This window comes from Lutjanus erythropterus, chromosome 4, assembly GCF_056507025.1.
Source record: "Lutjanus erythropterus isolate fLutEry1 chromosome 4, fLutEry1.hap2, whole genome shotgun sequence".
NCBI classification, from domain to species: domain Eukaryota; kingdom Metazoa; phylum Chordata; class Actinopteri; order Lutjaniformes; family Lutjanidae; genus Lutjanus; species Lutjanus erythropterus.
The window spans coordinates 44,909,742-44,924,743 of record NC_139320.1 but is presented as its reverse complement, the minus strand read 5'-3'; the positions used below and the strand labels follow the sequence as shown (position 1 = coordinate 44,924,743).

The window sequence follows — 15,002 nt, the reverse complement described above, 5'->3', positions numbered from 1 at the left end:
GCCAGGTTTACAGCCAGGCCTTATTTTATTATTACAGTTATATTATGCACAAGAGGGAATAAGATCTCACAAGATTTCACAGGACGTGATTTCACGTGGTCTCATGTGGAAGCAAAACGGAGACTGCTGTAGTAAAACCTTGCAGTGAGAAAAGCAGAAGCAGAAGTTAAAACAAGTCTGGATGAGAAAATGTTTGATCAACACAGGTTGTTTTATTCCTCAGCCAGAACAGGAAGTGAGATTTTAACTGTCAGTCTGTGATCAGCAGCCTGCTGGTGTCTAACATTAGCCATCTGAATTTCTCAAATGAATTTTTTGGTGCTTTAAACATCGCAAGCTGAGTGCATGTAATTCCATTATACTACTTGGCAACTCACAACCAATCTAGCTGAATAAACAGCACTACACGTAAGATGACAAGCACGTATTTGTGATTTTGTGCTCGTGTGCAACAGTTGTGTGTGGACTCTGGTTGGTGGTCCATCAAAGTCCTTACAACAATTTAAAAAACACATAGATGTTGGCATGGATTCCTGGACCACTTTTTCACGCCAGCTGTTTTAGCAACTATGTCTGTGCACATGTTTGCGTGTGTGTTTGTGAACATCTGTCTAAACATTTGCCAGTGTGGCTATAGTAAAGTACACGACATCAAGCTCGTGCTAACCTGTTTGAGTGCACGCTCCATGTCTATCCCTTGGTTCCAGGGAGCAGCTGGATTGGCCAGGCAGTCACCAGCGTTGCCACGGCGACTGATATCAATTTTCTGACGGCGAAGGGTGCGGAAGGCCTCGGCCATCACAAGGACACCATCATACGTTAGAGATGAGGTATACTGAAAAGGAGAGAAAGAAAAGAAATGTTACCAATTAAACTTGCTTTAGACAGGTGAATAAATACAGTACTTCCTCTTTGTCAGACCCAGTACACAGCAGGGCGGAAATTAATCCTCACGTAATGCAAAAATATGAAAAAAGAGAAAGGCATTAAAAGTTTCCTGTAAAAAACAAAACAAAAAAAAAACTCATTGATGTGTCCCTTTTTGGAAACCGACACTGACTTCCTGCAGGGTGAATCCTGGGCTTAAAACAGCTGGAGGCCCAAGCTGTTATTTTTTGATTAAATTAAGCTCAGGTGTATCAACATACAGTCAAAGTTCAAATCTTAGACTTAAAATCAGTATTTAGTGTTTTTTCTTCTATACTGATGTAAACAAACTGTAACCTTTAGCCTGTGAATTAACCTGGCAGAACCTCGGCCAGCTTTCTCCTTTCCAGTTTCCTGTCTGTAGATTTATGCTAGGCTAATCTATGTTGAAAAGAAAACCGAATTTTGAAGATTGCTGAGCACATTTTCAGTTAGCTAATGTGAAAAAATGCTAGCTAACCAGCTAGCTCATCTACATCAGCATCATTAACATCATTGTTAGCTAGCTAGTTAGAGAGTGGTTTACTAACATTAACTTACCTAAAGAGGAAACCTGTATTTACTGTCATGAAGCATTGAAGCATTGAAATACTCTCCTCTATGACAACAATGCTACAGCTAGAGTGTCTCCTTTGAAATTTCTATTCCACCTGGAATAACCATTGTTGTATGCCCATTTTGCAAGCAGGTGTTTAATATGTTTAAATTGAGAAATTTGTTAATAGAGTCTGGCAGGCAGTCACTTGCTTGTTATTGTTAAATTACAATGTGTGGAGGAGGGGGCGAGGGGAAACAATTGGCAACAAATAGGATTTCAACCTTTCTAATATACAGTCTATGGCTCCAACTTGCTATTTTGATTGCAGGAATCATTTGCTACATATTGATCTTTTAAGATATGACTATGTCACTTTTGTTTTCAACATACATGAGCCAAACACATAGAATATATAAGTACAAAACAGAGAAAAGGAGGAAGTTGGTTCTGACAGGTAGCAAGCTTTCTCAACTGTTATTGGAGCACAGGGTAAAAAGGGGTGGGACTTAGGAACAGTGTATTGTGCCTTCAAACGTAATATTTCCACATCAGTATTCTAGCAGAGTCACTTCTGTGTTAGAAACCCAAAGACTCTGTAAAGCAGAATCTCCACTGAGCTTTTCTGATGTGTCTAGTGCTCAGTGCCTTAAAAAACACAACCAGACAACTAAATTGTCTTTTTTAATGAGCCTAGCTTACTCTGTGGGGCTGCATGAGTTTAGATGCACAGCAAACTGTGTTCGAATAAATGCTTTCTGTGATTTACAAAGCCGAAGAAGAGCATGTTAATGGTGCAGGGCTATACTTTAGGCCTATATGATTTATTACTATGAAAATAAAGAAAAATAATAAAAAACGGAAAATAATGAAAACCAATATAATCACTGCATCAGCCCTCAGAACATCTTACCTCCATATGAACTAATCTTATCAGCATGCAAACATGCTGACCTGTGCCTCAATCAGTCTCAGAGCTCTGACTTTTATTTGACTCCCACAGTTAACACCGGGGAACATTAATCAACACCACTGTAAATGTAACGTCACTGTAAAGGTGCCAGCTTCAGACGGGATTATAGTTTTCAAATACAGTCAGAGGGCCATTAAAGCGACATTGAAACGTGTTTAAATCATACTGTAAATCCGTTCATTAAACTCAGTCTGCTGAGGGAATTCCCTTTGATGGTGAAATTTTAGATTCACGGGATTTATAAATATGCTTTCACTGGGTTTAGTGAGTTAATAAAAAAAACTCACCTTCAGAAACACAACAGAGAGTATGACAAAGAGAAATGGTGAGAGATTATTAGAATCTGTTCTCTAATGAAACTCTTAAAAGTGGTGCTGATCTTGACAGATTGTTGGACAAATTCATTACAGGTAAGATGCAGCGCAGCGGGGAACGGCACCACACACTCAGCAGCAGCAAAACCCACCGACCCACCCACGCGCAGACACACACAGTGCCACAGACAGAGGCAGTCAAACACACAGCGGGCTGCCTTCGCATCACGGCAGAGACAAGTGGTGAGACGAAAACGGGAGGGAAGAGGGGGGAAGTCGGCTGAGAGACTCGACGCCGGCGCTCTCCACGCCTCTGCAGGTAGTTTTCACTCTTACTGACATCCCTTGATTTGTATCCCAAAAGGCGTGTTTTGGAAGGCTGCACAACCATGTCATCCCCCTTTCATCTCTCCCCTTTGAAACTAAAGAAGCCTTTAGGCGTGCGAGTGACAGATGACGACTATAGAATCCAAATCAAGGAGAAAACAACAACAAAACTGCGCCAACTAGCATACTGTTTTCTGTTTCTGTCAGAGGTAGGACAGAAACACCTTCGGGACACAAATAAAACAGCATTGGCTTTTAAAAGCAGCAAATTCTACGCAAAATTTCTAGGATTGGTTCAAATCCACCAAGTAGAAACAGATTTTCTCTGTAAATGTGGATTCTCAAATAGCATAAAACATACAGTCTAATACGAGTTTCTTCGATCAGACCAAGGAGCACATTCATAAATGATGTATGCAATAAAAGAAAGCATGTGCCACTTTTCACACAGAAACTAGTGCTTATAAAAATTGTATGCAGTGCATTTAGAATGTATATCTCTGCATTCACGCTTTACACCAAAGACTCTTATGTGTGAACTGACCTGAGTGAGATGAAGTAACGTTGCAAGCATAAGGAGCTGTAGTTCCAATCTTTTCATTCATTTATTCATGTTCTTGTGTATTTTAGCCACACTCTGCAGCTGTCAGCTGCTTGGTCGGACCACCACTTTGGTCCAGACTGAAACATTTTAACGACTATTGGATGAATTGCTGTTACACTGCAACTTTTCATTTTACTTTTAATTGTCAGGAAAGAATACAGAATAATTTGCCCCTCTGGGATGAACATACATCTCTGGTATAAACTAATAGTCATCAGTTGTCTTTCATTTATTCATTTTTTGTGCCCTTCCCATAAAAGAGAATTGCCACAGAAGATTTTATAAAACGCATACATTTTTCATTTGAAGCCTTTCATAAGAAATGCAAATTTTCTTTACACAAAGTTTGGTTTGAAGTAGCTGCATTGCATATGCACGCTGTACAGTTCATAAAAAGGTTGTGATAATAAGAAGAATAAAGGGGTGACAAATTGTCAGCAACCGGTTGAAATACAGGAGAATTGTGATCCTGGGAGGAAATAACGAGAGGGCAATGAAAAACAGGAGGGTTGATTGGGTTGATGCATCAATGTCCTCCTCAGGATGAACTGTAATCTCTTTAGTGATCACACAACTTTTTATCTACTGCAGGGGCTCTCGAAGTAGAACCGTATATTTTATTCATCGCTCAACAGTCAACTTTAATACACCACTTGGCAACTGCGTCAAACTGCAACCCCCGAACAAACATCCGTCCGGTTAAGAATGACAACTTAGTGGTTGCAACCATAGGTGTAGCATAGCCAGAGCGAAGAACGATGGAAATAGAATTTTCACAGTTTGCAGAACCCAGGTTCTTTGATCATGTTGTGCAACAGAACCAATATGAATAAATGGGCTGATGGAATGATTTAACTGATGAGGAAAAATGTGATGCAGACTTGCAGTCGGAACAGAGAGTAAGAGAGAGCTTGTTCACGTGGACTGACTGCCGTATAATGTCCTCAACATGACACTATTGATAAAGGCAGATCTAACTTTTGATCATGTGGTCACTTATGGTTGACTAATCAATGTAAACTTGCCACTGTAAGGACGGTGGTTATTTAACTTCAAATGAGCCGCAATTTAAGTGTGCATTTGCATGCACATAATGTGAGTAATGGGAATTTCAGTCTGTCATCAATGCTAATGCTATTTTTTAATGGACAACTCAGAAGTGTAATGTGGAAGTGAGATGGAAAAGCCACCACAGTGAAAAAAAGAAAAGAAAAAAAGTTGAACGGATGAGGAGAAAACAAAGTTTCAGCAAAAATGGGTCAACTCTAACTTTGTCGGACCTCTGGGGACAGATGAAGTGATCTGCCTTATCTACAAATGGGTGGATTTTTAATGTTACCCTCCATGAAGTGACCAATAACACATCCTACGACAAAGTTCATGGGTTTTCCTGTGCAGCCCTCAATAATGCTTGGCACTCAGTCATCAAAACTTTGAGAATCCCTGACTCTAGCGCCATTATCAGGTCAATATTTGACAATACTTTGTTTTGTGATCAAATATCTACATAGCTAATAAGAGCTGCAGCTGTACTATGTGTTTGGTGTTAGTTAGCAAATGTTAGCATGCTAACATGACCATCATACCTGCAAAACATCAGCATATTTGTGCTTTATTTATTCACATTCATTCTTAATCTTCTGATCAATCTGCTGATTATGGCCATTCTCTTTTTGTCTGTTAACGGCACAATGTGTAACATTTTCCTTAAAAAATAATGTATAGACTAATATAAACCTAAAAATACACAATTATCCCTTTCAATTATTACTTATGGCTCACTAGAAGTGTGTAGTGGTGTCTGTATCTGCAGGGACCCCGTCCTTTGTCTGTATTTCCTTATTTTCTCATTACTTTGCTGAGCCTGGGACCAACCCAAAACATCGGTATTTGATGTCCTGGCATCCTTCTGGTGCCTTTACAAACAGCTCGGACAAATCCAACTGATTCAGCCTTTTAAACCAATCAGATTTTGCCACGCTCTCCAATCATACTGGCACTGCCAAACTGTAAAATTTCTTTTCCTCTCTGCTGTCAGCTGTCATTTTAAACAATTCCACCCCAATCACCTGGAGTGCATCTCATCCTGTGCCGGTCCACACTCCACCATCGTCTTCATCTCATCACCACTGGTGTCTAGACCCCAGGGTTTTCCTATTCTACTACACCTTTAACACCATTATAAAATATATTATATATGTGTCTGTGATTTATTCCACAATGCGGTCTAATCACAACACTATTCACACTTCTCACCTTTTGTGCACATGTAAAATAACAACAAAGTCTCTCCTGATTGGAATTATATTGTCATCCATGCTATTAAGTAACATTGGAATATAGAAAATGTGAAAATATGAAAATCAGATGACAGATTTTAATTCTCAGGCTGTTATGACTCATAACCTCTGCAGATGGACACAAAAGTTCATGTGGAACCATTACAGGACAAAGGCAGTGTGAGGACAGCACGTCTGGTTTGTGTCCAAAACTTTAACTTTGTTTTTTGAATGAATGCGATGTTTGTTTGTCCCATGCATATGTACTGCATAACAGGCCAATATACATATGTGCAGCGATTTATAAATCCAGGAGAAACACTTACGTGCACACTTCTGCTTTTTAATGACATTGAATAATCTCACCATACACTGTACCGCAGGGAACATAACATAACAGAGGCAGGGTTAATGACACTGTGTAAAAACACAAAGCTCTTTCATTAATTTTTCTTGTCAAATGAGATGAGAAATTGAAATGAAAAATTAAGACAGTAGCTTTAAAACCATTTGGACACGCATATTTAATTTATAAAATGAGCTCTGCACCGGTGTCTGGCAAACATTAAATGTTTTACACATGGACAAATATTGATAAAAGCAGCCCCATTATCTGTTAAATACGTTAACACAGATGTCGCAAACCTATTCATATTCCGATCAAGCTATTAGGGGAAGTGTGTGAAAAAAAAAATGTGATGGAAAAAGACCAAAAAAGGCTGTGACTCGGAGAAGATATGTGTGATCATGAGCACTGTGGCTGAATTTTGATGAAGTTAATATATTGCTTTGCCAGGTCACTGATCATTTTCATTACATTTCAACAAAATCTCCAGGCACACCGGTAGAGAACCACTGGTTTAAGAGATTTTGATTGATGGCTACAGCAGCCAGCTGAAAATCCCGTCTCCAGTGCAAAAGGTCCCAGCGGTGCTTTACACACTGCACATTATTAGACCAGAGTTCTACTCGGCCTGGGGCTATGAGTTGGCCCAAGGCTAACCGAGCTCAGTTTTTTTAACACGGCACCAATTAGCCTAGAGCAATTTGGAGGCATCTGTTGTCACTAGAGATGTCTGGTTTGTGTTGTTGTGTTAAATCATTAACATCGCGTCGCCTTGTTTGCAAAAAGCAGAGGTAAAACATCATTTCTGTGGTTGTGCTGGGAGGAGGATATTTAAATGAGCCTCATTAAAGATGCTCATAAAGTTCTGAAAGTTAACAACACCAGCAGTTGTGTTTTTAACTGTATTTTGTATATCTAAGCATGTTCCCCGAGTCCATCAGTCACAAACGCGCATAATAAGTTTACCTCCACTGACACACTGGCTTGCATGTGAACGGTGAGGGTCGATTGATGTAGCCAACACCCACTAATGAGGATTCATCGGGTCAATCTGACAATGCTGATTAGCCAATTAATACGGTCCCTGGGTGAAAAATGACACTCCGATGATTACAGATTATGACCATTAATATGTATTTGCAACCTTGAAAGACTCACACAGCATCATCACCTTTTCAGAGTTACTGCAGTGTGTGTGTGTCCTCTGGGAGTGACTGCATGCAAGAGACAGAGAGCTGCAGTATGATGTATTTTTAATAGGTAGGTGGACATATTCCCACTTAATATATGCACAAATCAAAAGCAATTGGCTGCAGGTCAGTACCTGGTCAATAGAGGTGTGCTGAGGGACGAGAGACGGATGCAGACAGAGACAGAGAGGAAAGGGGGACAATAATGTGGCAGAGGGAGGGACATGGGCAATGAGAGAATGGTGAACGGACTGAAAATAAATGATATACAGGCACATACAAGGCATGTAACTGACCCGTCGCTAAGCTCCTCCTGTGAACAACACCTGTCCAATCACAGATTAACAACTCTAACTAGGCAGTGCAGGTCTGTCAAGCTCTCTAAGGGTTGAAGCAGCGTGCACGGGGCTTTAAGAGGAGCAACTCTGTGTGTTTCATGAGTTTGAGTGGTGGTGTCTTTTTTTGTAATATTCAAAAACGTAAAACACAAGCGCACACATGTGAGGAATGGATTAAACTTTAAACTTATTTCATGTACGCAGCCGTTACGTAACTTACATTAGCCAGCTATGCATGAAATCTGTTAGCGAGAGTCGTCACTTCAGCTGACAAAACCTACGGTCGTCAGCTAGAAATGAGAAACCGCTTTTGTTTACTTCTCTGCAGAATTTAAGACGCAATTTTGATGTTAAATCTGCCACCGTTACCACTGTAAATGGCATATGTGCAGTGCGAGAATGGAAGGCTTGACAGGCATAGCAACAGTAACTAAGGAGGGCGGGACCTTGGAAATGGTCAACTGTGCATTTGGATGCAGACCGGGAGACAAAGGGAGTGAAAAACCTTGGAAAAACAGAGTGAATTGGTGAGATATCGTGTCCAGGGCTCTCAGATTACTTTGAAATGTGTCAGTTACTAAATATAATGGTCAACTGTGCATTTGGATGCAGACCGGGAGACAAAGGGAGTGAAAAACCTTTGAAAAACAGAGTGAATTGGTGAGATATCGTGTCCAGGGCTCTCAGATTACTTTGAAATGTGTCAGTTACTAAATATATATTACTTGGCAAATTTTGTAATTAGTAATGTTTTAGATTACTATGTAATCAAACATGGAAAATATTGCACTTTAAACCAAAGAATGGACACTTTAAGTTCAACAAATATAATTTTTTTTATCTTTAAACATCTCAAAAAATCCAAATTAAATAAATTTTTCCGTAGGGTTCTTTTTTCTCTTGCCAGCCCACCACAACCTGGAGCACTGAGAAACAGGTTGTTATAAAAAGAAAAAGTTTCAGAATTTCAAAATGGCCATACTTTAAAGGTAGAATATGCAGGTCTGTTTGCGAATATAGGAGTGCCATCAGCAAAAACGGTGATTCAAAGAAATAAACGTTATTTTCTGATTGTTTCACTGTGGTTTATGTTCAAAAGCACAAATATCCTGGCCCTGACACCTCTGATTAATGCCAGATTTTGTGTGAATACAGCCGTAGCACTGCCTGCGTGTGTGTGTGTGTGTGTGTGTGTGTGTGTGTGTGTGTGTGTGTGTGTGTGTGTGTGTGTGTGTGTGTGTAAAACTGCAGCTCTCAGCAGAGGAAAGAGATGGAGAGTGTGATGGAACTGTTGTTTGCCACGTTTTTATAGAGACCTGACCTCATAACCTGCACACGGTATTGGCTGGGGGCTACACACTGCTAAGACTGTGTATCAGTGAGAATCTGATGGTACAATACAAATAATGATACAGGGATTATGATTCAGCTGCGTGGGTCTTCTGCAGGAGCTCAGATTTCATCATAAAACACATGTATCCTAAGTCAATTTTTCAGTCAGTACCCCTGACCACTGCTGCACCAATGTTGCATATTATACCTTTAAAGATGCGATCAAAAATGTAATCCATATAATCAAATATAATCAGATTACACAAATCAAATGTAATCTGGGTTGATTACTGACTTACTACTTTCCTAGTACTTAAAACTTATTAATTACTTATTACTTACTCATCTTTATTGTATTCAAATTACATAATCCTGATCATATTTAATATGTTGCTACTTCAACCATTTTGTCATCCATGACAGACGAGTCAAAGGATTCTTCAGCCTGAAAAATCTGCATGCATCACGTCAACCTTGACACTAAATCACTGAGTCATAGAGGAATTTATGCATTCAATCATAGTAGGATCAGCCAATTCACCTCTCCGACATCCTGAGGTCACACTCTGACTGGCTAAGAAGCTGAACCAAATGCACCATATCACAGTCTGAATGGTTCAAACGCAGCACATCACCCTGTGACCGGTTACCTGTTTGAAGAAGCTGTAGATTTGGCCTCTGTGTTGAGTTTCAGGTACGAAGAACAATTTCCACACCAATTTCCACAACAATTTGCACACGGCTGCAAAGATCTGTGTGTATCAGTGCACAGCCCTCTGGTGTATACAGTGTGTGGGTGTACTGACCATGTGCTCCAGTGGAAAAACAGCTTTAGCTAAATTTCTCAAGTATTTCTGCACTTTTGTAAAATCAGGGCTGCTGAAAATAATATTTTGCAAACATGACCCTCTATTGCAACTACTTAATATTACACGAGTTTCCAAGCTGTATATTTAAAGGGATAGTTCAAATACTACTTATCGATACTCAGTCTATAACTTACAGTAGATGGCAGTCGATAGGCTTCCAGTTAGGAGAAGCAGAGAAGAATACCAGCATTAAAGCTAAGCAAAGAATTACTGTGGACGGTGTCAGTAACAAAATGCATTTTAGACACTCAAAAATGGTCCATCTAAAAAAAAAAAATCCACTATCAGTACAAGTCACATAATAACACCAGCAACTCCCGTGTTTTGCAAGGTAAAATTATTGATTTCGCCTATGAAGTTTGGTGTTTTTGAAGAGAGTGATATTTAGCTCATCTAATGTTGGTTTCTCACAAGAAAAGGCTGGCTGATGCGAAGGTAAAGCAGTGAAACTATTCTAAATATAGCACACACACACTTTTTTAAAGTACATTTCTTAGCTTCTGTGCTGGTGAGGTAAAAATGACTGATTTCACGAATGGAGTCTGGTTGCTTTGGAGAGAGTGATCTTTGAGAAAGGCTGTCTGATGGCAAAGTTAAGCAGTAGAAAATAATCTAAATATAGCATACACTTAGACTGATATTGATTTTTTTTAGGTCACCAGCAGTACATTCCTTACTTATTGTGCTTGTACTCTTCTGTGCTTTCTAAACTGCTGGCATGCTGACTAGCATCTACTGTACTGTACTAACTTCAAACAATCCCAAACCATCCCTTTAAGGAAGGGACGGCATATTTTTATTACCTTAGGTGGACTCTCAGATCCAGGATACTCTCTCTGATCCAGTTTGTTCCAGCGCTGCATCAGTTTAATGACAATAGGCCTGCTGAAGTCCACCAGCTGGAAACCAGTCACATTGGCCCCGCCGTGCATGAACCTCTCCAGAGATATGTCCTTAAAACCCTGAGGAAGAGACAGGAAGACGGAAAGATGAGGGATGATGCAAGTACAGAGAAAACATAACAAAACCAGTGACAGGAGAGTGTAAGTGGACTATTATGCCCTGTGCTGACATATCATACTCCACAAACTCCAACAGTTTATCTGATTATTTACACCCCTACTTAATATGGAGTGGCCTCCACAGCTGCAAGATATTTTCACGCAGAGTGACACTTCACACTAGAGTGGTCGTGGAGAGGGATCCATTTGGGAATGGGCCGCAGACGGAGGTAGAGAGCAAAGGCATGTGAGGGTTATCCTGGGTTGATGGATGCTAATTGCTAAAAGCTCTGAGAACTGATCGAGCTTGACCCGAGATCACTGGGCCCCTTTTCACCATCCCTGAGAGAAATGCTGTGGAGCAGATTTTAAGAATTAAGGTTGAAGCAATACTTCATTTACTGATGTGAGCTCCAGCAGAGACCTGCAGCTCTGACTGTGTGAAGAGAGACAGATTATAATATATTAATTCTGAAGTATAAGGGGACAAAGGCACCGTGGTGGGGACAGTGATAGTTCACCCCAAAATAAAAAATACATTTTTTCCTTCTGGCTTGCAGTGCTGTTTATCAATCTGGAATTTTTCGGTGTGAGTTGCAGAGTTTTTGAGATACTGGCTGTAGAGATGTCTGCGTTCTCTCCAATAAAATAATATTGGTTTTAGGGTGAATTGTCCATTAACATATCTAAATAGAAGTGTCAAATGTAGATTGTTTTTTTCTGTTAAAACTGCAGAACAGACAACAACCTTGGGACACACTGATCATGGTTCTTATAACACCGTTCTGATGGACTTTTTGAGCTCCTACTCTGTGATTGATGTGAGTGTACAGAGAGTTTGAACAGCAACCGGCAACAACCATTTTTAAAAACATGTGTAAAACTTTAGCTGTGCAAACAACAGCGTGTAACAGTAACCTTCAAAAATGGAACAAGGCCTACAGGTAACGATGATGTAACCGACATTGCTATAACAGCCACCAGCCAACTTACATCACTTCAGCGTTACTTTGGGCAGTGCAAATGCAAACAGGAATAAAAGCTCTTGAACATATGTCATTTTCAGCAGAGCTCCAAAATGGGCGGTTTCTTTCACAGGCCTTTTCCACCAATTATGGTTCACCAATTATGAACCATTCTGAGCTGGTTCTGAACCTGAAAAGTTGGTCCCAGCTGGAACCAAAAAGTAGCTGGTTTTCCTTTTCTTCTGTGTATGTGTGTATACATGTATGTGTGTGTCCTTGACTGAACCCAGATGTTTCCTAGTAATTTCTGAGAACCCCGTCTCCAGATACTTCCTTGTTTTGGTGTTTGTGCCACAGCCTGTTGAAGTCAGCAACCTCTTAACGTCACAGAAAGTTCATGGCATACACAGAAAGAAATGTGTTTGTGATAGAATATGAAAGCATTACACAGTATATTTATGTGACATAAGTTGGCTCCACCATACCTTGGAAGCAAAATTATGCATGTCGGATTCTACAGGTTCGTGTGCATTGTGCAACGACATCCTTGATTGATGGTTCCTCTCAAAACTGGTGAAAACATGGGCTGGTTCACTACATAGCACCACAGTTCCAAGAATCTTGAATGGAACCGATTCAAGAATCAGAGCTACTTTTGTGGAAAAGGGCCCACTAAATAATCCCCAGAACTAAAAACACCCCTAGTGTTGGCTTAAAAGAAGCAGACACATTCTATTTTTTAGACCATATGTGATAATTTTTTCTGTCTTTAACCTTCTTGTCTTGTCTTCTGAATGTATTAAAATTGATTTTTTCCTGACACAGACTATTAAAACACCAACACTCTACTCTGTAAACATGCCTCCAAATAACAGCCGAGGACAGTGCCACTGAGAGTTCTTACCAGGTTTGCTATGATGTAATGGTAACCTTTTACATGTTTCCCCACACTGACAGCCTGGAAGAAAAAACACAAAAAGAGAAAACATCATTTCTTTGCTATCTACTGGCAATGCATGCAGTATGTGGCAAACATGTAGGACACACAATTAGCTTATGAGCCATTAAGTTAATTGGCAAGAGAACTTAACGTTGTTGTAATTTAGTTTTAAGGAGCGGGGCAGGGGAGTCAAACTACAAACAAAGGAGCCTCCCTCCCATCTGTAGCTCTCTCGCCTCACCCAACTGTGGCTACTTTCTAATGCTGATTAAAAGCAGAGGGAGCGAGGAGCCTGCGAGGACTTCACTTATTCTCTGCACCACGCTGGCTCACACTCTGCAGCCTCTCAGAACATTTAAAGGGCTTCAGTAATGTCTGGGTCAGGGCTGTGTTAAACCGTCTGCTCCAAGTTGAATTAAAATAAACTCTGCATCTTGTAAAAGGGATGATTTAACTTGTTTTGGTAATAGCCTCAATGAGGTGGCGAGATCCAATAGTGACAAAATGCCAGCTTCTTTTTTTTATGAGACTTACAAACACATTTTGTATTAAGTGTAATGATGATGGTTTACTCTAAAAAAAAATCATATCGAAACATAAACATAAAATGTTCACCAAAAACATATTTTACAGCTCTATCGACAACATTCATTGCTAGTAAAATATAGATTAAAGGGATAGTTTGGATTATTTGGCATGAGGTTGTCAGTCTTTTGACTGACACCCCCAGTTTGGAGAAGCAGCAGGAGACCAGCACAGACGTTAAGTAATGTACTGCTGCAGACGGGTCAGTAAATCTATCTAAGTACCTCATTCACCCCACTTCAAATGATCCAAACAAAGCTTTTAAGATGCGCTTAAGTTCAGGCAAGTAAAATAATGAAAGCTAGTGAAAATCAAATGCATTGTACTCCACCTTGACCTCAACACCTTTTCTTCTCCACTTCATGAACTGTCAATACATGTTTCCATTAAAAAGAAATTGATTATCTGTCTGGTGTGTTTGAGATTGTATGGGTGACGGTTTGACACAGTAGCGAAATAAAAACTTAAATCTGTAATGTTTTTTTTTTCATCATTATATCTATACAGTGAAAGATGGCACACTGATCATTTTTGACAAAAGAGGAATAACCATCTTCATATTAACATTATTAACCTAATTAACAAATTGCTCACATTTTGCTCACCCACACATACTAACAGCTATATATTGACACAGACAGATGCACGCACATACTCACACACACACACACACACATACACACACACACACACACACACTCAGATCGCAGCTGGCAGGGGCAGACAAACAGAGCAGTCTCTGTCTCAGAGCAGGGATGCTAGCCAATGCCAGCACTGCAGAGCCCACTGTGACGGGAGTGTGTGTTTGCGTCTGTACGCCTGTCTCAGCATACACTTGTGTGTGCGTGTGTGTGTGTGTCTCCGTCTGTCTGTTCACACACCACAGAAGCCAATTAAGAAACTGTCTGTCTGTCTGTCTGGGATGCGGCTGCTGTTGTGTGTTTGTGTGTGTAGCTGTACAAGTATGTGCATTTTTAAAGATGGTGTGTATGTTTGTTTGTAGTTTTTTACAATGCACCGGTATGTATTCTACAGGTAAGCATCCATGCATGTGTGTGTAAGGGGTATATGAGTGTGCGTGTGTTTAGCTGTATGTGTCACTGAGTTTGTCAGATGTGCAGACAGAGGATCAGATGTGATGACAGGTGGCAGAACCAATGGGATGTTACACTGAAACCCGAGTCAAAGGGCACCCACACACACCCACACACACACACACACACACACACACACACATACACACACACACACACACACATCCACACCACCTGTCAGAGCTCAACCATCAAGAAAGACAGATAATGTAATGAACTCAGACAAGCGTAAGGTGTCAGAGTGTGTGTCTTCATATAGTGTACGTGCTTGTGTGAGTGTAATGGAAATCTGTATCTGAGTGGACAGTATGGTGCGTTTACTGTAATCACACACTGATGTAGCTGTTGGGGGAGTCACATTATTCTCTCCACATTATGAACTC

General features: G+C 40.2%; 1 protein-coding gene across 4 annotated transcripts in view; it reads right to left on the bottom strand.

The window, feature by feature from the left end:
* The window catches only part of gria4a (glutamate receptor, ionotropic, AMPA 4a), a 172,150-nt gene that overhangs the window by 72,544 nt on the left and 84,604 nt on the right, over window positions 1-15,002 (bottom strand). For all 4 annotated transcript variants that reach the window (XM_084718109.1, XM_084718110.1, XM_084718111.1 and 1 more), the window contains exons 6-8: window positions 12,905-12,958; window positions 10,838-10,996; window positions 668-835 (exon numbers count right to left, since the gene is read on the bottom strand). In XM_084718109.1, the coding sequence (XP_084574235.1) occupies window positions 668-835; window positions 10,838-10,996; window positions 12,905-12,958 (381 nt within the window). The remainder of the gene's footprint in view (window positions 1-667; window positions 836-10,837; window positions 10,997-12,904; window positions 12,959-15,002) is intronic.